This window comes from Dromaius novaehollandiae, chromosome Z, assembly GCF_036370855.1.
Source record: "Dromaius novaehollandiae isolate bDroNov1 chromosome Z, bDroNov1.hap1, whole genome shotgun sequence".
NCBI lineage: Eukaryota > Metazoa > Chordata > Aves > Casuariiformes > Dromaiidae > Dromaius > Dromaius novaehollandiae.
The window spans coordinates 58,107,325-58,135,234 of NC_088132.1; the positions used below are offsets into that span (position 1 = coordinate 58,107,325).

At 39.6% G+C, this 27,910-nt stretch overlaps 2 protein-coding genes across 8 annotated transcripts in view; both read left to right on the top strand.

Annotated features, from left to right (window-relative positions):
• The window catches only part of LOC112987024 (ras GTPase-activating-like protein IQGAP2), a 126,746-nt gene extending 117,247 nt beyond the window's left edge, over positions 1-9,499 (top strand). For all 7 annotated transcript variants that reach the window (XM_026106661.2, XM_026106662.2, XM_026106665.2 and 4 more), the window contains 6 exons: positions 1,599-1,686; positions 2,718-2,930; positions 3,923-4,083; positions 4,973-5,116; positions 7,998-8,106; positions 8,539-9,499. In XM_026106661.2, the coding sequence (XP_025962446.2) occupies positions 1,599-1,686; positions 2,718-2,930; positions 3,923-4,083; positions 4,973-5,116; positions 7,998-8,106; positions 8,539-8,652 (829 nt within the window). In that variant the 3' untranslated portion in view covers positions 8,653-9,499. The remainder of the gene's footprint in view (positions 1-1,598; positions 1,687-2,717; positions 2,931-3,922; positions 4,084-4,972; positions 5,117-7,997; positions 8,107-8,538) is intronic.
• A 5,874-nt stretch (positions 9,500-15,373) lies between these two features.
• On the top strand, positions 15,374-22,856 carry LOC135324698 (proteinase-activated receptor 1-like). The gene is made up of 2 exons (XM_064501481.1): positions 15,374-15,744; positions 21,403-22,856. Exons 1-2 carry the CDS (start codon positions 15,657-15,659, stop codon positions 22,605-22,607), a joined length of 1,293 nt encoding a protein of 430 aa, XP_064357551.1. The 5' UTR covers positions 15,374-15,656; the 3' UTR covers positions 22,608-22,856.
• The last annotated feature ends 5,054 nt before the right edge of the window (positions 22,857-27,910 follow it).

Consider the following 27,910-nt stretch of genomic DNA (forward strand, 5'->3'; position numbering starts at 1 on the left):
TAAAATTTGCAAGTACTGCTCTCCAACAAACTATACACAAGGTGCCTAGTGTATGTGGTTTGAATACCACATGCCAAGTGATACACAAATATGATGCGATACTGAACGGGGAGGAGTTTAGCCCCAAGTGTTTTGCGCCCTGTCTGGGAAACAACAAAGCTGAGTTTGAAATGGTGGCAGATGAAGCCGAAGGGAGAGGAAGTAGACGCAAGATTCATTATGTGTATCAGCCATATCAGCATAACATTAAATGTATGTTTCTAAAACTGTGCATAAAATGGTGACAGTTGCGTGCGCACACACTGGTGTTAACTGTGCTGGCAACCAACAAAGGTTGCAGATGGCGACTTCAGAATGTGAAAGCCAGGAATTCATTGTTACAGCCAAGGTGAATTAACTTTAGAGAATCTTTCTGCTTTTTTCTGGCAAATGGGAGTAAATTCCAAAAAAGTTTTTGAGGGGAAAAAATAATTTACAGCAATCCCTTGGAAGCTGTTCCATGTGTCAAAACTGCTCAGTGCAGTTACCAGAAGCTCTGGATGAGCAAACCAGTTCCCAGGAGGTATAGCATATTACCTTTTAACACAGAAGCAGCACTGCTTCAATTCTGCCTATGCTTTTGGAGTGATTCCTACAGTTTTGCTCTTTCTATGAAAACCTGACTCAAATGCAAATACCCTTAACAGAATGTTTATTGATAAAGTTGCCTGTGTGAGCAAATCCTTTGTTCTATCTCATTGTGGTTTTGTGAGAACTTCTAGTCTTGAAAACAAACAAAAACACCTTTACATAGGTAAACTATCATTTTAAACAAAATCATGAGGCTTTATCACGGTCTTAATCATACTTCATTTTCCTCAAAAACCTAAGTTGCATCTTTCTTCAGGTTTCTGTTAATCTTTTAAGAACAGTGGGTCACAAATCGAATGAGCTGTATCTCATTTGTAATAGTCTCCTCTAAATTAACAGAAGTCTGTAACAGGATGTTCTCCGAAGAATTACAGATGAATAGGCAGCAGGAATGAGATAAACTCCTACCAAAAAAGAACTGGTTTACATATCAGGCTGTAACAGCTTGCCTTTGTTCAGTGAGGAAATGCTTCCTGTCTGTTGCCACTAGAAAAACATCTGCCCCTTACAGTGTGTGTGTAAATACACTGTGTCAGTTGTATGTTGCTCCAGAAGTTCTGCAGTCTTGAGTGCATTTCCATTTATTCAATGAATATGACCTTTAAAGTAACTGTGCATAGCTCTGGCTTTGGAAAGATGACTATTCCTAGCTGCCATTTTGTCACAGAATCATAATTAAAATCCGCTGTCTGAATGCTTGCAACATTAACAGTAATTGTTTTCGTATGTTAACTGGGTAACTATTTCCTAAAATAAAGGGAAGAGTATGTACACATTTCTGTCTTCATGTCTTTGTAGAAGCCAGTTATTCAATGTAATGTATGGAAGCTCTGAAAAATAAAATGCTAGGAAATATAAACTTTACCAAGTATCCATAATATGCTTGGTAGTTTTACTGTTGAAGAAATGAAATGCACAGCTGATCCAGTGACAACTGTTTTGTAATATTTATCTATTCCTTTAAAAAGGACCAAAAGACTTATTGTGGATGTGATACGAACACAGCCAGGGGATACGCTCTTAGAAATCTTAGAAACACCAGCAACTGCACAACAGGTAAGTGCTGCCCTATGTCTGAATAGGGAAGAAAATACTATTTTACTTACTATAGCCGAATATTTGAAATCCTTAATAGATTTCTGACTGCTTTCTCCATCATTATATAACCTATCACTATACAATAATAAAATCACCATTACTGTTTTTATAACTACTTGGCTCTAGATCTGTCAAAACATAAGACCTGCACATTTTTCAGCATATAATTGATAACAGTTGTGAAAAAATTCTTAAGTCTTCGTCAACTAATTTCAGAGACAGAAAGCATACCATTTACAATAGCTATTTTCATTCAATGCTATTACTAAAACTTTGCTGTGTTTAGCTCATATAGCCTATTCCTAATTAAATGTCAAGTGTTTTTCTGCAAACACCTAGAATAATTCTTCAATTTCTTTATATTGTTTGGAAAGAAGGCCATTACTTTCCTATGTTATAATATGACCAAAATCGTAAGGTGAATTCTTTGCTAGACTTTTTTTTTTCCCTCATGAATTTCAGTATCTTGACTCAAGTTCTCTGTCACTTAGTTTATTTGCTTAAGCAATATAAGCAAACATCTACTTGGGGAACTGCTACTTTCCTTGGTATGGGAATGGAGTGGGAACAGCTCCGAGCTGATGACTTCCCTTTTAGATATTAACACACAAAGCTACACCTCAGTAATGTGCACTCTTCAGGTTATCTCAGGATGTGCATGCATATGTAGGGGGCATATGTGAGATCTGGACAGTATTGCCACAACTAACTGAAGTCATTAAGTCTTCTGGCTGATTTCAGTCCAGCTTGAATTATTTCAGTGCAGGTCTAGATGTTGTAAGTAATTAGTTACTTATGGTATGTCAAAAAGATTTGTAAACTGAGTACTATTAAACCATATGGTATGAGGAGATAGATAAAGCCTACACCTTTATGCTTGGTTTTCTCCTTTGGAGAATCCAATGTATCTGGATACTTACAGTTATTGTGAGCTGAAAAATAACTTCAGTTTTGACTTTTTCTTTTTTCTTTTTTTTTTTTTAACCCAGGAGTCTGAGCACTTGAAAATTGTAGAAAAACGTGCCATCTTAGATTCCAAAACTCCAGAGAAAATGAAGCACAGTCAGTCCATTTTTGAAGATGGGCAGCTACCAATAGAACAAAAGAAAAGGAAAATTCAGAGAAATCTCCGGACACTGGAACAAGCAGGATTAGTGTCTTCAGCAACTAAGTATCAAGAAATTATCAATGAGATTGCTAAGGTAAGTGGAACATGCTCCTTGTATATGATGGGTTTTTAGGAATCTAGCCTAAATCTATTCTAGCTAAAGATGTACAGTAAACAATCTTCTACAGAACACTACACTAAATTGTTATTATCCAAATAAAAACCAAATCAGCTTAGAGTTTGCCAATGAAATAAGTGAAAAGCACTCTAATGCATAACTTCCCAACCATTATGTTCAACACAAGCTTTTTAGCCTGGCAGTTACTAGTTCTGAACGAGTCTGAGCTCAAGCTCCCCTTTCACAGGCCTCACACCAGAAGCTTGCTGTGAGAAAAAGAGCTGCTGTTTACAGCATGATGGCATCTTCCTCATGTCCTCAGTATCTGTGTCATGCCCAAAGGACCACAACTGAGTTTGATACCACATGGATTCATTTAGTTCCACTCATTCACTGCCCCTGTGACTGGGGCGGGGGGGGGATAGAAGTGATGCCAGTGTTGGACCAGTCCAGGCCTTAGCACGGACACCATGAGGTCAGCTTTACAGTTGGAAACTCCAATAGCTGACTTGGATCTCAAGGTGCTTGGTGAAAGCAGTCTGTTTGGAGGGGCTCCTGCCAGTAGCAGCACAGAAGTTATCCTGTGCTACTGCATTAGGATTTGTGGGAAATACACTGTTTGGAATGACCCACACAGTGCCCTTTCTAACCAAAATTTAACAATCTGACTTCCCTGCAATTGGCAAGGAGGTGGAAGAATCACACAAGACACCAGGAAGTTGTTCAGGGCCCATCACAGACAAAACACAAGTAGCAACATGCTTGTCACCCTCTGTTCAGTCATGTGGACTGCAGTACCCATAACTGGTACCATGTGAGAACTAATGTAATGTGGTTCATGCCTTCTCCAAGTAAATAAGTCACATTGTGTAAGTGCAGATTTGAATAGTGATAATCTGTGAGAATATTTTTTAAAAAAATCAGATTAATAAACCAATTATATTCATTAATTTCAATCTTCTATTTAGGATATCCGAAATCAGAGGAGATACAGACATCATCGAAAAGCTGAATTGGTGAAACTTCAGCAGACTCTGAATGCACTTAACTCCAAGACAGCATTTTATGAGGAACAAATTAATTATTACAACACCTATATAAAAACTTGTTTAGACAACTTAACAAGAAAGTGAGTTGAGTCTTCTTGCCCTTTAATATTTCAGCAGTTTTGAGGCCGTGTTTTATTAGCAGGGAGAGCAGGTACTATCTGTAGTTGAAAGTTCTGATGCCAACAGATTGGCAATCCATGTATTAAATAGTGCATTAGAGTTCTCCCTGTAAGGTGAACTGAAGACTGAAAAATTATCATGCATTTCTTTAAAGCTGCCTTAAAGAGGCCTGATATATATGCATGTTTTCATTGTATTTAACTGGTGCTGCTTCATAACTTTACTAGCATGCTTTGAAGTCATATGCAGCTTTGGGAAGTAATTATTGATTTTCTTCCTTCATTCAAATGATTTGTATTTGTCTTTAGAATGGAAAGATGTGAAATAAATTTAAATACTATTGTAAAAAGCAAACCAAGTCCCAAGAGGCCACAATTATTACTTTAAAATAGCAATTTGTAAGCACACAATGAATGATGCAGATGTCAAATAAGATTGGCCATTAGAGTTCACCTTTGGATTAATTAAGTAATCATTGAGAAAGCCCCTGTTAATGTTAGTAAAATGTTTTCATGCTTTAATGGCACTAATAGGGGCTTGATCTCAAGAGTGTGTCATCTGCATCATACCTGAAAAGTAAAATGCTTTAGTCATATTTAAGTGCTAACAAATATTGGAAAAATTATTACAGAAATGTTTAGATTGCTGCCATTTTGTTTGCTAAAAATACCCCTAATTCTCAGATTTGTTTTGAATGTTAATTCTGTTCATTAAAAGCAGTTTCAGAAGAAGGCAAAGACTGAAGGAAAACTAAATATGGCTAGCAGAGTAGTTGGAAGTATAAAAGACAAAACTGCATTCCTGGTGGATTAATCACAAGCTTTTTCTTCCTCATTCTTCTCTTTCCAGAAATTCACGGAGGTCAATTAAACTAGATGGAAAAGATGAGGTGAAGGGAAGCAAAAAAATGAAGCACGCATCATTAAAGTACACAGCTGCAAGACTGCATGAAAAGGGTGTTATCTTAGAAATTGAAGATCTTCAAACCAACCAGTAAGTGTGGCATAAAACAATTCAGAGCATTTTGTAGTTGACAGCTCCTTAAGGAGTCTGGCTTTTGTTTCAAGAAGTCTTCTCAATTTTCTGCATTGCATCTAAAATTACTTCAGATTTGTATATTCAGAGGAAAGAATAAATCTAATTGTCATAATTCATTTTTTTTCCCCTTGTAGCTTGCTATATGATTACCTTCTTGGGCAAATACTGGAATAAGCCTATATTGGCACTAGCTTGGAGGGAACTGATACAAGTCAGCCAGCATGCTCACTGCTGATTGACTTGCTGAGCAGTTTCTACTTTTTCATTTACTGACCAATCTCTTATCATATAACTGAGTAAATACTTGCTAAGGTGCGGTTTCCAACTGTGAACATGTGAAGTGCCACTATGAACACACATGATAAAATAGTAGGCATGGCATTTTTAAACTTAAGGTGAGACTGTTTCTTGACCTAAAGCAATTTGAGTTTCTCTTCTCCTTAAAATACTGAAGGGAAAGTAGAGTTTGTATGGTCATTGCCATTTTAGCTCATGTCATACTGTCAGCATATCAGCATGGTGAATGGATGTTCATTTTGAGGCAGCTGCAGTCAAAATCTTCCTTCCTCTGCACCGTTATTTCCTTCCTTCCTCTGTGCCCTTCCTTCCTTGCTTCCTCTGCATGGAAAAAAGTTTTCTGGGTCACTTTTTTCCCAAGCGGGTTCACCAGGCAGCGTGAGCCACGCCAGGCAAACTGAAGAGTGTATACCTGCAAGGAGCTACTCAGGAGTGGCAGGAAGAAAATCTGGCTGTACTGTTCCAGGCTGTGGATGCTTACTCTTCTGTTTCCTTTACATCTCACTCCCAACTTGATTCCAATTTAAAGGACTGTTGAGAGCTCTGTAATCCATCCTATCTGTAGATATACCAGTCAAGTCTCCAAGAAGATGTTGCAGCAGGGATGTGGTCATTCATGTTACACCATTTGCAGTTCATTAAGTCTCCAATGTACTCAGGGATAGCTTCAAAAAAATCTGAAAGAGAAGAAAAGAACTTTTTGACTTGAGACCTTATGCAAGCTTCTAGTTAGTCTTGCATAAAAATATCTCTAAAATGTTTGAGCATTCCTCTGCATTACCTGTTTAAAAAAATGCAGTCTAGAGAGGATCATCTAAAACCAAGAGCAAACACCATTCATCTAGAACTTAACCACTATATACAATTGCTGCATTGATTTCATTACAAAGGAATGGCAATAGCCCTAACAAGTGGGGAAGCTAGACAAGTTATGAATAATCAAGAGCTTAATGGACTTTACTTAGCATCTAATTCTGGTGTGATAGCATATCACCTCTCCAGTACTTTTCCAGGGGAGAGTGAACAAAAACTGCTAAACTTCTTTTCTGACCCTACACAGCAGCAAATTCAAGTCTTTTAAAGATGCTATCCCTAAATATTACTATACCCTTAACCACATAGATATAGTTAGCATCTAACTATTCAGATGCATGTCAAAGCTGCATCCTACTGCTGCTTCTGCTTTAATCCCTGGTCATCTAATGATTATTTTAAAGAGAGTCATGACTATAAAAACAGTGTCTATGCCTGCTTTAAGGATTAGTGCTGTTTAGAAAGTAACTGATGGGTCAAGTCAAAATGTCCATTCTCTAAGCCAACAAATCTAGGACAGATTTCAGAGTAAAGGAAGACACTTTATTTCCTCTTATCTTCATAAGACAATCGGACAGACTTGTTCTGAGTACATAAACTGAGCCTGCAATGTGAAGGGATCCCAAGCAGCTTCTGTTTGCAGTTCTGCAGGATCAGTATATTGCAACAGGTCAAGCAGAGAAGTCAAGTTAGTTATGTGGAATACTGTACTTAGGCTGAGATAGTATTTGTAAGAGAACATTACGTGGTAGGACACAACAACTGCCATCATAGATGAGGTCAAATCTAACAACACTCTCATTGCTGTGCAAATACAGTGTGGCCTATATTTTCATGAATGCCTCTTTCAGTGATCCCTGTTCTCCTTGTACTTGACCATTTCTGCACCCCACTTTTGTTATCCACTTCATGAAATGGATCACAAAGGTGATCAGGTTTAAGCTAATTTGGAGGCACAGAAGGAGGGGGGGTGAGAAAAACAGCTTAGCTGCCAGCTGCTGAAGCCAAGCACTGTCATAAATATAAATTCTCCTAAAGCTCAGGCTTGCTTTAGCTGGCTGTGTTGTTCTGCAGCATGGGTTTGCTGAAGGAAGGAGCGCAATTAAACTCATTAGATGGCCCTGTGTGGTATTGCATGATAGTAAAAGCACTGGCCTTGAGTGAGAGATTCCCTACATAGACCAGACAGTTCTTGCCATGAGCTGTTATCTTCCCTCCTGTTCTGTTCAAGGCAGTGGGGTTTGGTTTTAAGGGTCACTTATTTTGCAGTATCTGTGATCAAACACTACTGTGGCTATAGTTCCAGCTTAAGGAGGTCACATTTGCAAGCCGGTGGATTTGAAGATTTGTTTCTAGGATGGATTAGTTTATTTAGTGTGATCTCTCAAACATGGCTAGCACAGCTCAAGTAGCAGCAGCACGCTGGTGCATGGGAGAGTATTGATGCTGGGGGCACTACTTCTCAAGTTGGCATTTCTGCCAGCCATCTCATATTGCAGACTTGACATCCAAGGCCTATTGTAAACCAATTACTCTATGGTGTCTCAAGGTTGCTGCTACTGGGGGAGATAAAGCTGTGCCTCCAAAACATACCTTGTGCTAGATTAAAGATTGGTATTTATTGTGAAAGTTCTTTTGTCTTTTGCAAGTTTTTCCCCATAACTGTCACCAGATTATGTAACACTGCACAGTATACATACTCAACTACTACTCTTTCTGTTTTAAGGTTTAAGAATGTTATGTTTGATATCACACCTGGAGAAGAAGTAGGAGACTTTGAAATCAAAGCAAAATTTTTGGGGGTCGAGATGGAAAAAGTGCAACTCCATTTCCAGGTAGAGTTTTAGTTTTGTTTCTGTGCCCTAAAGCAGATCATGTGGAGAATAACTACATAACTTTGGTAGGATGATGCTGGACTTACGCTAAAGTTAATGTTTATAACAGTAATTGTACCATAATAGTAATTATAGCAATTGTCAAACTGCATCAAACCAAATGCCAGATTAGCTTAATGGCTAGCAGTAAATACCACAGGAAAACTAAATCATACACAGAAGATCTTTCTTCTGGGATGCTGTATTGACAGCCTGCAATTTGTGATCTAGAGGACAAATAACATTTTTCATACCTATCCAATAGTTACTTGCAACTTCTTTTAGTTGTGACGGACCTGAAGCGTGAGATGCTTACATAATGAAAATGACCCAACCTTGTTGCCATAAACTATGAATTCAAGCAAAGACTAATGATTTTATTTATAATTACAGGATTTGCTTCAGATGCAGTATGAAGGTGTGGCTGTAATGAAAATGTTTGATAAAGCAAAAGTGAATGTGAACTTGCTCATATTCTTGTTGAATAAGAAATTCTATGGAAAATGAGCATGTCAGATATGGACTCTGCATCCATCAATGGGAAGTCTATTCAGTATTTTTTGCTTTTAAACATTTGAAGTTTGTCATTGGACGCTTTTTTAAGTTTAAAAAAAACCAAAACACCAAATGTTCAGAGGAATGTATGCAGTGCCTTTTCATCATTGATAATGAAGCAGAAAAGTAGAAAATAGATTAATTTAAACACTTCCAGATTTCATTGGTGTTGGTACTTTCAAATCAAAATATTATTGTTTAGGACACTCAGCTATTGTGGTTGTGTGAATTTTTAAGGTAGACAGAAAATGAATTTAGTTGAATATATAAACCTCTTCCTATTAAAGCATTTTTAAATGACCTCAGATATATAATATAGTTCTTATTAGACTTTAAGTATTTACCAAAAGAAATCCTAATTTGTTTCTAAGGGATAGTTTGGGCAAATATTTAGCTAACGTACTAAGCCTATTTTCTGGCAGTTGTCAATTGTAAAGCGAATTTATTGTGCAATTCAAAAAAAATTTATAGGTAATTATAAAGTGACAATAACATTTTACTGTACAAAAATATATTTTGTGATTCATTCCTACTAAATAAAATGCACTACTGCCTCATGTTAAATGACATTTTCTACTTTCACAGCCTTTTGAGTGGCACAGGGGCAATCTGAATAGTGAACATACGTTGTTCAGTTTGAAGTATTTGAATACATAAATTGTGCCTGTCTGTCTTTTTTGTAAGAAAATAAATGCAATAAAATCAGTATTTAGATTGTTTTTTTTTAAAATATATTCTTTGGAGATTGTTCTATGTAAAATAAATGTTACTTTAATTAAACTGGCTTTGTTCCAACTTGGTTGTGTGTATAATGGGCAATGTAATATATAAACCAAGGAAAATTCTTCTACTCTTGCTTTGCTTGTGACAAATGTTTTAAAAGATGAATGGACAATGAGGAATTCTGAAATGCATGGTATAAACATCAAATATTAATTCTGAAGATGGAATAAAACTGTGTAAAGTCAGTGGTAGATACTGGCTTAGTTGGTACACTGACCTGTTATACTATACGAGTTGAAAAAAATTGATTGGAATACATTTACTATAGATATGTATAGGCATTAATATCCCTAATTAAAAGATATACAGCTCCAAGATTCTTCCATTTTTCTTCCAGCTAGTTATTCCGCATTACTTGAGTATAAGCCATTTTAACTGTTACATAAATGCTATAGTATTAATATCCAGATTCACTTAAAATAGCTGGTTGGAAAGATGAATGCAGTATTTGATTACTTTTGCTTCCAGTGGAGAAAAGTGAATTGTACTTGAATACGAATTGAATTCACAATTCAGTGTTATTTTTCCCTTCCCTTTTTATCTGTAACAGACTTGAGGCTAATTTCTGCATATTTCTGACAAATTCTATCTGAACAGGTGAGTAAGTCTGCACCAGTGAGCTGTCAGTCAAGACCAGATGTTTGAGGTAATGTATCAAAAGGCTGGAGTTCTGCTGGGTGTGATTTTCATAGCCCTTTCCAGCCTACATGTGAATAAGTCATTCCTGGATATGTGGCTCTGTGTGGCGTATATAGACACATCCGGTCTATGTTTAATGCTAATGTGAACAGGATCCTCCTCAGTAATTTTCCAGCTGCATCTAATCTGTGGAAGCTTATTTGGTTCCCAGGGAATGACATCCATGGAAGGTACAGTCTCTGTGCTAGGCCTCATCTTTTCCAACCATTTCTTGAGATTCTTGCTCTTCTAGTACACATCAAAGATTAATGTCCGTTTAAGTTTTTAAGCTCCTCTGGAAGCATTTTTTCTTAGTTAACTAGTTCAGTCTGTAGTCTTATCACTTAACAAATAATGAACCCTGCTAAAGAAGATTGACCACAATGATTCCCACCTAACTAGAAGATTGACAGGCAGTACCAGGTCCCATGCAAATGGACAAAGTAATTCTGTCCCCACCCAGTGTTGTCATACACTGGTCATAGCTACTAAATCCAACAACAAAAAAAGACTTGTTGGAGGTTCCTGCAACTTGCTATTTAAGGTCTCCAACTGATCAAAGTTGGATATGACTTGACAATACTAGTTTCATTCTTGGATACAACCTATCCTGTGGAGAAACTTGCCTTGCTGGTGACAAAAATTGAGGAAAGGCCAGTAATGATGAATACTGCTTGTTCATCGGTTGCCATCACATTAGATACTGCATTATTTTGGCTATAAGAATTCAACTTCCATTATGAATTAAGCCTTGAATCTGGGAAGTAAAATGATGATGACCTCTCCTTGAAAGACTTGCTTGTTTCCAAAATATGTTTTCCCAGCTGGTGGTAGTGAAAAGAAAATATAATAGCCAGTAGTCTTAGTCTGTTAAATGTTAGCCCTGCAGTTTGCATTTTTCTACCATAAGCCTTTTGAGTTGCCTAAGAGTACTTTGCAATCAATTTAGTTCAATGTGGAACTCTGAAGCTCCAAATCGACTCCCAAAATTACAGACCTAACCACATTTTTCATTGTCCACTTGGTGAAATGAGACACTATCATGAGTGATCACTTTATCCAGTTTCACTTTGTGCCTATATGCAAACTTTTCTTCTTCCTCTTTGACAACCCTTCTCATAAGACTGTTTTAAAAAATAAAGAAGTAACAAAACAAACTTCCCTCTAATAGAAAATCTAAAGAGTGACAGTAACATCTGCCTTCATAAAGTTCATAACTAGACAGACAAAAATAACCCTCTTCCCAGACCTGGAGGACTGTTTGCCTCTAAAGTATGCTGCTACCCTCACCTTCTTTGTAGCAATAGCTACCAACTGAGGCATGGGTCAGAGTAACGTGTGGTAGCTCCTAAACAAAGCTGAAAAACTGTTCCTTCCCTAAACAGTAAGTGGGGAATGATGTAGTAGTGTTACTGGATATTTGTAGACTTTTTTGGTAGACCTAGCATGTTTTTACAGGACAGGAAGTTTTGTACTGTAACAAGCTTCTGCCAAAAACCTCTGAAAGAGATGCAAGGAGAAGTAGAGCTAAAAAGTAGTAATCATAAAAGCTTTAGAAGCAGCAAAATTTCACCCCTATTAGAATTAGTTGAACCACAGAGAAGAAAGTAACAAACTGACTTGCATAACTACAGGATACAAAAATTAACTTAAATTTGGTTCTAGTATGCCAGCAGAGAATGTAACAGATTTTTATTTTATTCACTTGCTGTATTTACTAATCCAATATAGGATGGATAGAAGAAGGACATAGCCTATGGCTGTTCCTTTTATCTGCAACTAAGATTCTCACTGTAAGTACAGTATGAGTTTCCCTTTGCATCTTTCACAAAAACTTGAGAGACAGTGGCTTTCTCCCAAACATTGGCCCACTTGTTAAGGCTCTTGAAACTTAACTAACACTAATACTGAAAATGTTAAGCTTTTCCAGGGTGCAGTGCAACTTTTATAAACATACATTTATTTTAAGAAAGACTGGTAGTTTTTCAGTTCACTTGCTCTATCTTGTGTTTAGAATATTTAGTAGTGTTGAAAACTCACAAACTGAAAATAACAAGTAGACTGATTTCTTTGCAGAAAGTTCCTTAAATGATTATTGTTCCCCAGCTTATGTCTACTGCACATTGTTCCAGAACCTGATCTTGCTTCCAGAAGCCAATCCCTTCACCACTGAAAACTTGCCACATCGCAGGCACCTTCAAGATGCTACAACCAGAAGACATTGTAAAAAATGTAGGTATTCACAGACACCTCTTGAATGTACCTCTAGCAGTGCAGCATTAGATCAGATAAGACAGCAGTAGAAAATAGATTTTGTGTTAGTATCACTCTACCGTATTTTCTTCCTGTGTTCCAGGACCTATCGAAATCTTAACCACATACCAGATTTTTCATCCAGCTTGTAGAACAGCTTAGAAATCACTTAAGAGAATGCTTTTGTGAAAAAAGTGATCACCTCAGGCTGAGTTCCAGGGTGGATAAATTTCCAATTGCTACACTTATGACACAAGCAACAATAAGCAATTTCAATAGGCTGTATCAATATCCTGTTTTTTGTGGATGAAAAGGTTGCTGTGTGTTTACATTTTGATCCCCAGGTATTTCAAGAAATTGGATAAAATTCAGCTGGTGTGATTGTGATGGCCTCAGCATGACTGATAAAATTATGGTCTGCATGTTGTAGGTCTTAATAGCTCAACCCAAGAACCTGTTCTCTTCATCTCATGTTAACCAGAACGTAGGGTGGTGGTAAGTACTTTGATCAAAGTCTCTGCCTCACATGGTCTTTATACTGAATGTCTGTCAAGTGCAAAATAATGCTGTTGTTTGCTTTTCTAGGATAGTTTTAACAGGATCAAAAACTTGTATAAGGCAGAGTTATACTGGGATAAATGAACAAAATTCTTTTCTTGGTGCAGTAGCCATTCCTAATGCCTCGGTGTTTACTATCAAAAATGTTCTTCTGGAGTTGAAATACTGACTCATTTTCAAGTTTAAGTACATGTCACAGTAATCTTGCAAAAATGAGGTTTGATGTTTCTCTTCTCTACTGAACTAAAGTGTATGAAGTATTTTCATCTTTACAACTTTGAGGGATACAGTCCCACCACTGAGTTTGATCTGTTAGCTCCCAAATCTCCAATAAGAACTCTTGTCAAGTTGTCTCCTGTTGCGTTTCTCAGTGATGGCAGAGAGAGAGCTCTGCCTGTGTGAGAAGAATGGAAATGGGTTTGTGTCATGTTTTTACTATACATGGTGTGTTAGGGTTACTTCCTCCTTTGCTTCAGTATCTTCTGTCTAAGGCAATCCACACTTAGGTCCCTGACACCACTCTTGTACAAACTTAGGCAGGTTAAAAATACACTTGAATCCATATAAATACACACTATGAAGACAAAAGTGGAGCACCTCTGATGTAAGGCAATTCCACGGAATTCCCTTTGTATGTTCATAGGGCATTTGGATTATTAAGTAAAGAGAATCCTGTTAGTTTTTCTGAAGTTCTGTAAGAACAGAGTAATATTTTAAAACTGCCTATAGTGTAATTGTGTGGGTTTTTTTTTTTAAAGTCTTAAGGGCAAGATGTAATGGCAGGGTTTCCCCCCCTCACAAGCACACTATGTAACTCCTTTCTCCCTTCTCTCTTGATGGCCAACTTCTCTCAGCTATTGCAGCTGACAGGAAGCTGCAGCATGGAAGATTAATACAGATTTTTACTGTTGATTTGAAGCACAGGGAGCTTCCAGTTATGTGCACACTATACAGAAATATTGGGTGGGAGAGGCTCTGATAAACACCTCTGGGTATGCTTGTAGAGCTGTGAGACCACTGGAGTGCCCAAGAAGAGCTTCACTTTCTCTTCCAAATGCATGAAAAGAAATAGTCTGTGCTTAAGTATATGGAATTTTCTGTGGGTTTCCTGGTGTGTTCAGGGATGATAGTCCTGTCTTGAGTATGTTTCTCGCTAATTGAAGCAGGCTTGTTATTCAGCTATGGAAAGGTTGGCCAGCAATGTAACTTTCATTTATTACTTTCCCTTACTCCATGCAAATTGGATTCTGCCTAAGCAAGGTTATAACATGTAGCAAGTACTAGGATTATGGGAAGAATACTGTAGAGCAAGCAAAGATTAGAAGCAGTTCTTACTGGGAACCAGTACTTGCAGTCAGGATGATTGATTTTCCATGACTCTTACTCTCAGTTTATAGAGGGCAGTTAAGAGTGAAGGTCGGTGCTTCGGCAGTGTTTCACATAGACGATCAAGTTCTAACTGGAGGGTTTTTTTCCCATTATGCCAGTATTGCTGTAAACAGAAGTATATACTGTTCAGGCAGGGAGAGCATACCCTAGCAAACCAAAGAGTGTCTACTAGTTAGGCTTTTGACTGTCTTAGACCTAAGGAATACCAAGCACTCAAACTCCTACTGGAATAAGTAGTTTCAGTCAAGAGAGTCTAAATAATAGCTGCAAAGTTATCAAAATAGTTTCCTCTGTAGTTTTGATTACATTTCACTTTAACTGGCTCTTCATTCATGAGCGACTCGCGAAAGAGAGGACAATGCTTTCTTATCAGAGCACTTTCCCTTTTAGTTCAGGAGTGGTACCACTTTGTAATGATTCTTTCAGCTCCCTACCGTGTGCACCTCATGTCTGTTTTGGCTTTTGAATCTTTCTTTAGGCTGTCCTGCACTTTTAGAGCAGTAAACGTACTGAACCCATGGAATATAAGAAAGCTAAATGTTGGCTATTTTACAGAAAACAGATCTATATACTAGGGAGTTTTTCTGAATGGGTATGATCTTTCAATTACAAACAATGCAGTTATTTTCACTAGCCTTATAGCACACGGTGGCAACTGGATATAAACTATTTCAACTACATTAAGAAAATTTACCTTTCTAGCTTGGTAACAGAATTCAGATTGGCAAATTCCTGTTAGCACAGAGTAATTCCTTGTTTTGTACTTCTATCTTCTACACCTGCCAAGTGCTTGACCCCTTGTTTTTCTGTTACCAGCTACCACCAAGGGGGAACAGGTGGCCAAGCCTGATCTGTAGTTAGTACTTGACAGTGTGCCCACGGTTTCGCTGCCCTTTTTCCAATACTGCCCCAGGCCGAGGTGCGTGGGACCCGCCACGGGGCCCCCGGCTCCCTCGGCGCAGTGCTCTCCCTAGGCCGCCTGCAGGGCTGACCCCTCGCGCCAGGCCTGGCCCGTCCCCTCGCCTTCCTGCGGGAGCGGCGAGCGGCCCCAGCGCGATGTGGAGCAGCGGCGGGAGGGGCTGCCCGACTGCAGCGCGGCAGGAAGGAGTCCCCGTCTCCCCGCTCGGCTCGGCGGCCGAGAGGGGCGGCCCTTCCCTACCCCCGCGCCGCCCTCCCGGCAGTTTATAGCCGCATCTCTGCGCCTTCCCTCGCTTTGCTCCTGCGCTCGCGGGCCGGACGGGCCCAGGCAGAGCGCGCTCCGCGGCCCGGCTCTCCCGCAGCGCAGCACGGCGGCCATGGGGATGCGGGCGCCGTCCGCGCTGCTCTGCGCCCTGGGTCTTCTCTGCTGCCCGCTCCCGCCGCCCGCCGCGGCCGCCCGCGCCGGTGAGTCGCCTCCTCCGCCCCGCGCAGGGCAGCTGCTCGGGGCCGGGACGGGGGCGGCGTCCTGCGCCTCGGGGGACTCCTGGTAACGGTCCTCCGCGACCGTTAGCAACGGCCGGCACGCGCGCGCGGGGGGCGGGGGAAGGGGGCGCCGCGGTCCCTGCCCCTGGCGCGGACGGGCCCCGCGCGAGCGAGCGCTGCTGTGGGCGAGACACGCCGTCCCGGGGAGGGGAGGGCGGCGGCAGGCTGGCTGTGCCTCGGGCTGGTCCCTGAAAGCGGTGCCGCAGTGTTTGCCTTGGCAGTGCTCGCCGGAGCCTCCTGGTCTAAACAAGCCACTTCCTTCGGCCGAGAAAAATAAACGAAATATATTAGTACATAGCATCGCTGACCTGGGCGGAGCCAGGGCCATGGTGTTCTGCTTTTAAGTTTTAATTAGGGGCTTAGATCATGTTTTCCTTGGCGTTTTAAAATGCTGTTCTAGATTTGTCCTCCGTTTTATGACTTTAGAGCGGAGTCTTTTAAACTTTCACTGGCAGGCTAGAGGTATAGTAATAAAGAGAAAATTGGCTAAAACATAACGTTAGCCTTGAAAAAGTAGTATCAGCCAGATGTTGTCTGATAAGAGAAGTATTTTTTTTGAACAAAGGATAGTGTAAAAGGGATCTGAAAGGCATAGATTCCCGCAAGCTATCTGTCCCAGTGGCACAGGTAAGGTTGTTAAAGATGAAGCGTGGTTTAAAATTGTCCCAGGGCTGAAGAACTGACCAGGCAATGGCAAATTACAGTGGAAGGAAGTGACCCAGCCAGGGACTGGTGTTAGTGGATTTCCTCCAAAAAGTGGCATTGCCTTTTACTAACAACTTCAGGAGTTAGAGTGCCTGCTGAATTTGTAGGTATTGCAAAGTTGGGGCAGACCCTCCAACACAGAATATGCCCCCAGACTTTGGTGACCTCGATCTCAGTTAAATTAAATGTGACAACATGAGTGCTACAGCTAGTGAGCCCTTGCGTCTGTCCAGCACAGAACTTGTCTGAGCACAGCAGGTGCTGAGGGAGGGAGTGTAAAAGATGACATGTACATGGTCTTCGCTATATAACCCCTCAGTTTCTGGTAAAGGTAGAACAGTACAGACGTCAAGATTATGCATTTAGAGCCAACAAAGGTTTCTGTTAAATTGGGTTTAAGACTGGAGAACACAGGGAGAAAGAGTTCAGTGCAAATTAGCAGTTTACGTTGTGATGTGGCTGTAAAAAAACAAAATCAAAAAGGAGAAGTACAAAGTAATCTGAGTTGCATTTGCTTGGATCCCATAATGATCCTGTGCAAATAGCTGGTAAGAATTCATCCTTAGCCCCTTGAGATACCTACTGGGAAGATGAAATTCAAACTCTAAGTACAGGGAAGGGCTGATTAAAGGAACAGTGTCTGCCAGGTGAGGGGAAATTTCAGATCGTGGCATACTTAGTCTATTAAAACAAAGGTGGAAAGATGACATAGCTAGTCTTTGTAATTATGCTGGGAGGGGAATATCAGAGAGAGACAGTTACTTAGGCTAAAGAACATCTCGTCACAAAGGCAGATAGATGTACAGAGACCATAACTGCCTTCACGCTAGAAATCTAAAGAAAGTGTCCTGAAATAGGGGTGGGGGGGAGGTAATTACAAACTATGCAAGTTAATAATAGAACAAGACTGTTCTTTTGAATGGAATTATTCCATTTTATGGATACATTCAAACTTCTTTGCCTGTCTTTTGCAATTACAGTCTTCATTAAAGCACACCCCTAATTACACTGTTTATTTGCCACTTCCTTAGGAAGCGGTGATCAAAATAGTTCATGTATTACATTACTGCCACTAAGAAAAGAGAAAGTCAAAGCAATTAATTTCATGAGCAGTAGAAGTAATGAGACCTGACCATCTAAACATGCATTCTGGTCTCCCTACACCCACTCCCCCAGAATGTCATTTTCCCAAGGTCCCAGATAACTCCCTCTTTCCATTGCTACGTACCTCATTCCCCCCAGACATGCACTGCTCTATCCTCAGGCCTGCAATTCGCTCACAGCAGCTGCAACTACTCCCCCACTTTTTTGTAGACCCTTCACTGTCCTTAGTTCTCACCTTAGTGGTCTCTCAAATCATTTCTTTGAAATCTCTTTCAAATCATTTCTTTTCTGTAGACCTACTCTATCTTTCTTAACTTTGTTGCAATATCTCAGCTTATAGGAAAAGCGTGTTTCCTGTTCTTCATCTTTATATGTTTATTGCCAAGGTCCATTAAGATCTTTTGAAATAATTAGACATCATTTCATGCTCTTCCCTTCTTTATACAAAGCTCAGATTGCCGGCTCTTTCAAAATAAACACTGACACAAAAGGAATCCAGAACCTCAGGGTAGTAACTAAGTGCATTATTGTTTTGTGTAATAATATACAGATGCTGTGCATTTGGAAAAGATGGAGTTGACAAGGAAAAGAAAAGAAATTTGGCTATACTCCTTTATTTTAAAATTAAATTGAATTTTGTTATGAAAGTCTTTAAATTTCTGCTGCCTCTATTATGAAGTGGCAAACAAATGGCAAGTTTGAGGTTGCTCATCTTTGATGTTGGTGATAGCTAGTTAGCTTTGGTAGATGTATTCCCTTTTTTCCATAGACTTGACTTCCAGGTAATACCTTACATATCATCTAAGCTCAAGATAGAGACATGGTCCATCACAGTACACAGTATGGAGGTGGTAACAGCATCAAGGTTGAGTTCAGTTCTGAACTTAGAACATCTTCACTTATACAAAGAGTAGGTTATGGTTCTCCCTAAAGTATTATTTTGGAGAATTTTAATTGTATTAAAATTACTTATGATTTTTTTTGTCCTGAGTTAGTGTAATAGAATTCGCTTTTTTAAAAGTTTGATAGCGGGGTAACACAGAATCTAAAAACTTTCGTATAAAACTCATCTTGTAAATAAGCTTACTCTAAGAATTCAGGATATAATTACAATTTTTAGCAATGTTGTAAGTAACTTATTATAAACAATAGTTAAGATAAAGGTCAACTGTTTGATAAAAGGTAACTCAGGCAATCATCATTTTTCTCCTATAATGTATTTTCATGTTGTTCTAATGAATCACTGTCAGGAAAGGTCAAGAATTTGTATGGAAAGTGCCTTCGTTCCAGATCATTAAGGTTCTGCAGTTCTTGCTTCTTGCTCGTTTGCACACTAGTGCTCAGAAGGTGAGACACACCAGCACTTCCCCTGTGGCTTCCCTGCAGCACCACTAGCCAAGGTGAGGCAGAAGCACAAGGGGAAGCCCTTCAAAGTTCAGGGATACTGGGATAATGCAAGAAACAGCTTGTTTCCCTTGGCATGCAGAGCTATCCTGGTAATGCAGTCCCCTTCTCCAAACACAGGTCTGTCCTCCCTCTCGTCGAGTCCACTCACAGCTGTGTTCCCCCAAACTGTGCCTTCATCACACGAAAGCGTCACCTCTTCCTTTGGTTCTCCACATTGTTCTTCAGTGTTGGAGGAATTAAGGAGGACGTGCCAAGCTTCAAGGACTAGGATCATCATTATCTTCCATTTCAGAAATCTTCTATTCCAGACATGGGAATGGAGGAAATGCATATTCAGAGCTTTCAAAGTCTTGAATTCATAAAGCAAGTGGGCACTGCAGATGCAGTGCAGAGGTACTGCCCAGGCTTTTTCACCACTCTTGCTGATGACTCTCTGCCTCACTTGGAGACTTGAATCCAAACATGAGAAATTAGCTTTGTCTTCATGCAAATATAATTATGAACCTCACAGCAGAGACCAATACCAGTGATGTCAATTGTGACAGGTTTCAATTGCAATAATCATTAAATACTGTAAATCACCTAAGTATTCAGTGTTAACCACAGAATAATGCTTGCATGATGGCTAAAGCTAGAGGTATTAAATATAATTTATGCTGCATCCAAACTGCTGAACTAAAAGCTGACTCCTGGATCTCTCCAGTTGTTCAGACTAAACTTTTAAAATAACATTAAAAATTAAGGTTCTATAGTTTTGCCTTTTGTTAATGTTCTCTTTTATAATGCAGAGTAGAACCTTTTACAACTTGGCTTAGTGCCCTTCTGTGCAAGCACTGCATACTGAATCCCACATACTTCTGTGCCATTTTCGTTTCAGTAATCTACACTAAATAGTTCAGTCTGCACAACAAGCTCCCAGACTCGAGTTCTCATCCAGCATCCTTTTTTCTGGCCTGTAAATGTACCAATCTAACCATGTTGCATACTAAAAATGTTATTTCAAATGTGCTCCCTCTGTTGTTCTCCCAGAATGCTGCCATGATACAGCATGATACCTATAGTACAGCAGCTTTTAAAACTAAAAATCCTAGAATATGCATATCACTCCTCTGATCTCATCCATCAGCCAAGTCTGAATTTTACCAAAATCCAAGCTGGACAAGGCCCCTCTTCCACAGCCTGCTCACACAGGGTTATAGCTGGGTGCTTAAAGCTGCAGCCACTCTGTCTCTTTGCCACATGAGTCCTTAAGTTGCTTTAGTTACTAGCTGGCTGTTCTCATCCACATAATAAACTGATTTGAATTACTGCAGAGCAAACAATTGCTGACTTGGAATAGCTTCTTTAGACAGGGGGGTCATGCCAAAGTACTTTCAGCTAAGTGAAATAAGCTAACACACCTTAGTTTTTATTTCAGGAGTCTAGGAGTCAGAAAAGGATCAGTCATGCAACTACACAGATGAACGATTACTTAAATAGAGGTCACTTCTGTCTGCCCATAGTATGTGTGAATGATTCTGCACCAAAGTAGGTTTAGTCAAATTTGAAAACTGATGGTCTTCCAGGGTATCTCTCCATACAAATTGCTTTGCTGAAATAGTGTCTAAAGTAGCTCTTCTGCTTTTTTTTTGTTTGTTTTACGTAAATAAGCCCAAATGCACACTGATGACGCTTTATAACACAAAATTCATGATTTGTTACAGCTACATTCAAAAGGCACTCTGGACACTTTCTTCTCTGTCACAGTCACTACCCCTGGCTGCAGAACACCCTCATGGCCAGGGACCGCTAGTGGCAGGTTTCAGAAGTGCCCTAAGGGTTGTCCTAGATGCACAATGTGTATTATGAGAAGTAGAACTGGGAAAAAGCACTTCAGTGAAATGTGTGGCCACCTGTTTGGTGCAAGCAAACGTCTGATTCATGTCAGCAAAAAAAAACTATGAAGACTGCTGCTGCATGTCTTGATGTTGCTGTAGGATTGGGTAGGATGTTTCCAGAGGAAATATCTGGCAATAAAAGCTAAAAGTGGGCAAATTTATTGCTGTATTTGTGTTAAGGTAGGTTATAGAGAACATAGGAAAGATTGGGCTGCTAAGCACGGAGTTTAGTCCCTGCCATAAAGAGTTTACAGACGAAGAAATAGGAGATAAAGGAGGGATATCTTACCTAAACTTGTAATAGGGAGCAAAGACAAAAAGAGATGGACAAACTTGTGGGTAGTCTGTGCTCTGAGTAAGGAACTGACTTTATTGCTTTGCGTTGCTAATGCCGTCTTAGCTTTCCTTTTTTGCAATTTTGCTGTTTTGGCTTCCCCTTAGGATGTAAATATTTGCTTATTAATCCTTATACTGTTTTATTTTTCAGCTATTATATATAACAGCAGTAGGATAAGGGGCAGAACTTTCATAATGCCTAACCTGCATAACCAGGATGACCCTATACCTATTGAAGACATTGAAAATTATACTGAAAATGACACAGAAGTTCGATCAGGATCCATCAGTCAGATTAATTCGTCTCTAAATACACAACGAACAGTATCAGCAGAAACGGAAAGATACCTCACCAGTCCATGGCTGACACGTTTTGTTCCTTCAGTTTACACATTAGTGGTTATGCTGAGTCTCCCTCTGAACGTTACAGCAATACTTGTGTTTTTGAAAAAAATGAAAATTGAAAAGCCAGCTGTAATATACATGCTGAATTTGGCCATTGCGGATGTACTGTTCGTAAGCGTGCTTCCTTTTAAGATTGCCTATCATTTTTCTGGAAACAATTGGGTATTTGGACCTGGAATGTGCTGTTTCATCACTGCTGCCTTCTACTGTAACATGTACTGTTCAATAATGCTGATGACGAGCATAAGCTTTGATCGCTTCTTAGCAGTGGTGTATCCCATCCAGTCTCTTTCATGGCGTACATTAACACGTGCCTCCGTGACTTGTTTCATCATATGGCTTGTGGCAATAGCTGGGGTTATACCTTTTCTCATCAAAGAGCAAACTATGGAAATACCCAAGTTAAATATAACTACCTGTCATGATGTGCTAAAAGAATCTGAACTTCACAAGTATTACGTCCATTTCTTCTCCATCTTCTCTTCTGTTTTCTTTGTAGGGCCATTTATAATTTCTACCATCTGTTACCTGTGTATCATTCGATGTCTTAGTTCTTCTAGTATTGTTGCGAAAGAAAATAAGAAAAAACGTGCCTTGCTCTTGTGTGTAGCTGTTTTTTCTGTTTTTGTTATTTGTTTTGGACCAACAAATGTCCTCCTATTAATTCATTATATACATTTTTCTTATGACAACAGTTTAGAGTATCTCTACTTTGCCTATCTACTCTGTGTTTGTATCAGCAGCTTTAGTTGTTGCATTGATCCCTTTATTTACTACTATGCTTCTTCTCAATATCAGAGGCAACTTGCCAGTCTTTTCAGTTGTAAAGAGATTTTTGATCCTAACAGTAGTAACAGCAGTGGCCAGTCAGTGTCGACCACTAGTAGAAGGGATACGTGCTCCAGTAATGTGAATAACAGTGTCTACAAGAAATTGCTAGCAATGCATTGAGATAATGTCTCTTACACTTGCTTAGTTTTTAGACAATTTCAGAAAAAAAAGTATTATATCCAAGAAATGCAAAGCCTTAGATCAAGTTGTTGTATAATACATGGTTCTATGGATTCATTACAGTAATGCACAATTCAACAGCACATGCGTGTGTATAGTATATGTATATAAATTAGTTTAGAACAGAAAAATAACTTTTTAATAAGAGCAGTTGAGTGTTTTTCAAATAAACTCCTTTTTTCAACCAAATCCTTTAGTTCAATTTATTGCAGGGGTTTTATGAAATCCTATTTTAGGTTGACTGGATTCTCATTTATGGAACCATCTATCCATGATTTCATGACCAAAGTGAAAATATCTTCCCAAGGAATGTTGTCTCCTATTTGTTTTTATTTCTGGAATTATCCATAAACTTTATTATTATTATTTTGCATCTTAGGCCCTGAAACTGTATATTTTACATTTGTATATATTCTACTTTAAAATAATCTTTAAAATGATCTTTTTCCACTTTGTGTGATCTTAGGAATTCGAACAAATGAAAAACAGCTTTTGATTATTGAAAATTTTCACTGAAAATAATTTTCAGTAACTAGGACAAGCTTTTCTTTCAGTGTTCCTTCACTAGTATATACTCAGCATCTTGGCTAGGACTACATTTTGGACCATGGTATCTTTTGATCCAGATTTTGCAATAAATCAATGTTGAATGGCACCCCAGAAAATATACTGAAAAAGCAGTATTCAGCATCCTGTTTTGCAGTTTGCAAGTGTGTTTTCCTGCATGTAATTAGTCATCATGCACATGATTAGGTCTTGGAAATGTCCTTTATCTCTGCCAAGTCTGGATGTTGTCTGAAGTTCTTGGATGTAATTATATCATTTTAAAATACTACTTCAATACTAAACATGTAAGCCTCTGGAAATTGTTGGGCTCCATACAGTGTAAAAAGGTGGCTATGCATCAGTCCATCCACAGACTTAACACTCCAAAGTTTCAAAATTATGCTTTCTTTTTTGAGGCAGTTTAGGGATGGAAGGAAATACTTAACTCACAAGTGTATATGTATGTTGCATAGGAAATCTTCGGATTTTCCACAGTACCATAGTGTCTTTGTACAGTAGATCTATAGTATGTGATGAAGCCAGCCAAAGACACCAGAATGTTTTGGTTCCAATCCAAAACTGAATCTTATTTTTCAACTAATCCTGACACAACACCAGAATGATTTTTTAGAACATCAGTGCCCATGTTTTTCTATAGAAGTTTCACAGCAAAAATAGCATGAAAAGGAGTAAGTATAAGTCCACCAGAGAAACATTATATCCAAAACAAACAATAATTTAAAATTCTTTGATCACATTTTTCTTGAACAGAAGTCTGGAGATATTTTGCAGAAATTTGCAATTTTGATTGAAAACAACAATTTCACATTACAGCAAACCAAGCAAGGAACTGATTCTACCAAATGAGCAGATGGGCTGATTTCACTGGTCATAACCCCTTTGCACTTGAGAACATGCAAATGAGCAGCTTCTTCCTACCCAGAAGAAAAAAAATGAGAGCAGCAAAACACAGCTGTTTATTCTCGTGACTAAGAACATCAACAAAGATCCCAATGGCTGAAAAAAATTTATGTACGTGTGTATAAACCAGTATCTCATCTCTACCACACATGGTACTGACACTGAGTTCACTGATGAATCTGGTTTGCTTGCAAATGAAAGGAAAAAAAGTCTAGCACGGCAAATAACCCTTATGTGAAAAGGTCTTACAAACCTCAGAAGCCCTCTTGACTTCCTGATAACTAGATAAAGTGCGAAGTTGCCTTTGAAAAGTATTTTTATGCTTACCCAAGCATATTTGAAAACAAGACCCTTTTATGTGCATAGGCATCCCGCTCACATACTGGTGCTGCAAGTGCTTCTAGCAAGCCTACAAATACGTATCTCGGCTACATATTGAGAGGTGATTGACAATTCACTTCCTCCATGGCATGATACCTGCCATAGCATATGGTAAATACCACCTTTTCATAGCAAACAAAGCGTTAATAGTTCTTCCTTCTTTTAAGCTCACAGATCTGATGTCTGAGTTTTGCTTTTTGTTTGTGTTTTGCTAAGGCTTCAGACTGATCTGACTGCAAAAATAAGCAAACTTCTACTGCAGAGCATGCCTAGCTCACAAGTCAGAAAACTACTACCTGACAGGTGGATTCTCATACCAAGCCCACGCCAGCTTAAGTCTTACTGTGTGCAGCCAACTCTAGTTAGAAAGTGCTACACTTCTCAGTGTCAGTTTTTGCTGCTGCCTTTAGTGGCAAGAGAGCTCGTTTCAGTGAAGGAGCTGCTCAGCAGCAGCAGTTTGCTGAGCCGGTCTCAGGCACCATGAGCATTTAAAAAAGAGCCTAACCACTCAGCATGGCAGTGAGGCACAGGCAATGTGGTATCTATTTCAGAAAAGCTGAACTAGAAAAAGTGCACTTAGACTGATGTGGTCAAGCTAACAGGAAAAGCTGACCACCTCTTCATGCTTGCTGCACCCCTGCACTGCTGGCAGGGAAAGAAGACGAGCAGCTCGTTTGGATGTTTGTGTGTGTGAAATTCTGACTACAGCCAAAAGAAATGAAAACTCTGTGGTCATGTGCTGTCTGGCCTGTACCCTCTCTTCCTCACATCTTATTTCTTCGTAATGAGAGAACTAGGCTGCATCCTTTTCTACATGAAGCAGGCTGAAAAATTCATGCCAAATAATATTTGGAGCTGACGAGGTGTCAGGCACCACAAATGCACTAAAAAAATCTTGCTGATGTTGCAGATAGGACAGATTCATGCTATGTGATGTTGGCTGGAGATGTGAGAGGGCGAGACTTGTAAGCAGCATGATCCTTGTTAGCAAAACACCTCGTATAGCTGCTGCTACTGGTATAGCTTATTTCACAGCAGAAGACTTGCTTATTTTAGCCTGGCAACAATTTTTCAGGAATTGGCTCATTCATCTTAGAAACATTTTATCAGTTAATTCTTCTAAGCATGCAGCCACCCTTACAACCTGTTTTCTGCAACTTGGCTACAGAAAAAGTGTGCACTGCTGCCTGCTAATTCTGCCTTCTCTAATTAGTTTAAATTGTCCCTTATCCAGAACTATGCGCATGAAGGGAAAGCATGTTAGCGATGTCCTGAATCTGTTGTCATTGGATTGCTCCCTTCTTGTGGTGACAGAAAGTGAGAGCCAGCTGGTGGGTCGCAAACTGCAGCCAGCTCAGCCACTGCCCTCTCTGAGGGCTGGGGGAGAGAGAGGAGCCAGGTGGGCCCCGATATTTGAGCAAATTTCCTAGTGGTGCCTTTTTATATTGGTCATTTTCATCTTTTGTGGTTTGATCCTGCAAAATGCTGAGCAAATAGAAAAAAAATCCAGCAAATAGAAAGACTAATGGGACTTGTCATGTACTTAAAATTAGTCACCCACATAAATGCTTTTTCATGGAATTTGACGTTTTGCAAGTGCTGGAAATGGTTTAGTTGGAGCTGACAGCTGGAGAAGCAGCTGAAGGGATAACATGCTATAATCCGAGCCAACACTAGAGGGCATGAAAATAACTGGGTACCGCTGCTGCGGCGGGGCTCCCTGGGAAGGAGCTCGTTAGCAACCCGATCAGAAACACCCGGCCCAACTGTGAAATACTGATCATCCCTCTGTGAACAAACACACACGTGGGTCTGCAAGGGGAGAAGTACTGGGGAAACGGGTGAGTTTATTTTCACCTGAACCATTATTTGGCAAAATTTCAGGGAATCATTTTTCTCATCTTTGTGCTACCAGCCTTATGATAAGATGTCCCTGGGCCATGGGAGGACCACAGATACTCCCCTTCCCTCAGAAGCAGAGTGCTGTTAGTCTCAAGTGCATTGCACACAGCAGCATAACTGGTGAGGTGGGAACTGATAAAGGTGACATGCAGTGAAAATCTGGTTTGGCATTACCTCACTGAAATAAAAATGAATTAATTTGAGTCAAATTCATCTCCATACTGTAGTAAGTCTGGAGAAGTCACTGCCCTCGCTTTTGTTTGCTCATTTGGGGGGATTGTGCTGGGAATTTGGGGTTTGTTGTTTTTTGTGCCATGTTGTTGTGTGTTAGAGGCAGAAATGCGTAGGAAGCTCTCATCTAAGTCCAGGGTTGATTTGTTGTACGTGCTGAGTTTACACTCAGCCTCCCTTGGCCTCGTGTACCTGTTAGGAGGAGTATCATAAACCAGCTGTGCTGTGAGCGGGAACTGGTGCTGCCGCAGACCCGGGGTGGGACAGGAGTCTGCATCCGTCCTTCCCGGCAGCCCTGCACCTATTCGGAAGCAGCCATCCGGATCTGCAGGGTCTGTCTGCTCGCTGCCTTCTCCTGCTGTAGCCCGCTGTTTGCAGGAAGGCTGATACCTTCCCAAGCACTGGTCACCTCTTGTCTGGGGCATGTCCCACCTGGTCCTTCTCCCAGTCACACAGCACAGTGCCTTCAGGATTTGCATTTTCACGTGGATTTTACTTTCAGCTAGCATTAGTCTTTACTCATTACAGCCTCACTCACTGATTTAAATGCTTCTGTTCTGGTACAGTTTACCCTTGCATTTTTTTACCCTTGCATTTTTTCCTCTTCTATTTTTTTCCTATACAAGTAACAGTTTTTACAGTCTATTCCAGTCTTTCATTACTTGTTAACATTGTTGCAAGGCTATTTAAAAGATATGTTCTTGCTTGCAGCAATCTTGTGGATTTGTGCAGTGGTACCATTCAAATCTGACATGTTTTCCAGGAACCATAAAAAGCAATAAATTTGTTAACTCAGAACATCTGGTTAGCTAGCATAACTGGAGTAATTGTATAGCATATAAGTGGATAAAGCTAGACAGCTGCATAAACCACACTGTACTGAGAACCTATGCAAATGTATTACTTTTCCTGCAACTTTTTAAAAACAGAGTACCTAATTGTATTTAAAAGAACAAAAAGACATGATTCTTTCAGCCCTGGGTGAGAAAGGAGAGCGACAGTAATAGAAAAAGACAGAGAGAATTTGGTTACCCAGACTTTGACGTTGTTTTATCTGCCTGTTCAATTGTTAATAAAACTCCCTCCTTCAGAATAATATTTTAACTATATTTCTGATAATATTTTTCTTGCATACTTTCACTATAAGTCACAGAAGGAATAAACCTCAACATCAGTGCAAATCGTATCATTTCTTTCAATTTATTCTCTTTTTTTGTTGTTGTTGTGTCTGCCTGTGCATTTGGTCGCTATATATCCTGTTT

Coding starts and splice junctions, on each gene's coding strand:
- LOC135324698 (XM_064501481.1), top strand. CDS start 15,657: ATGGGGATGCGGGCGCCGTCCGCGCTGCTCTGCGCCCTGGGTCTTCTC. Junction 15,745..21,402: donor CGCCGCGGCCGCCCGCGCCG/GTGAGTCGCCTC, acceptor TTTATTTTTCAG/CTATTATATATAACAGCAGT.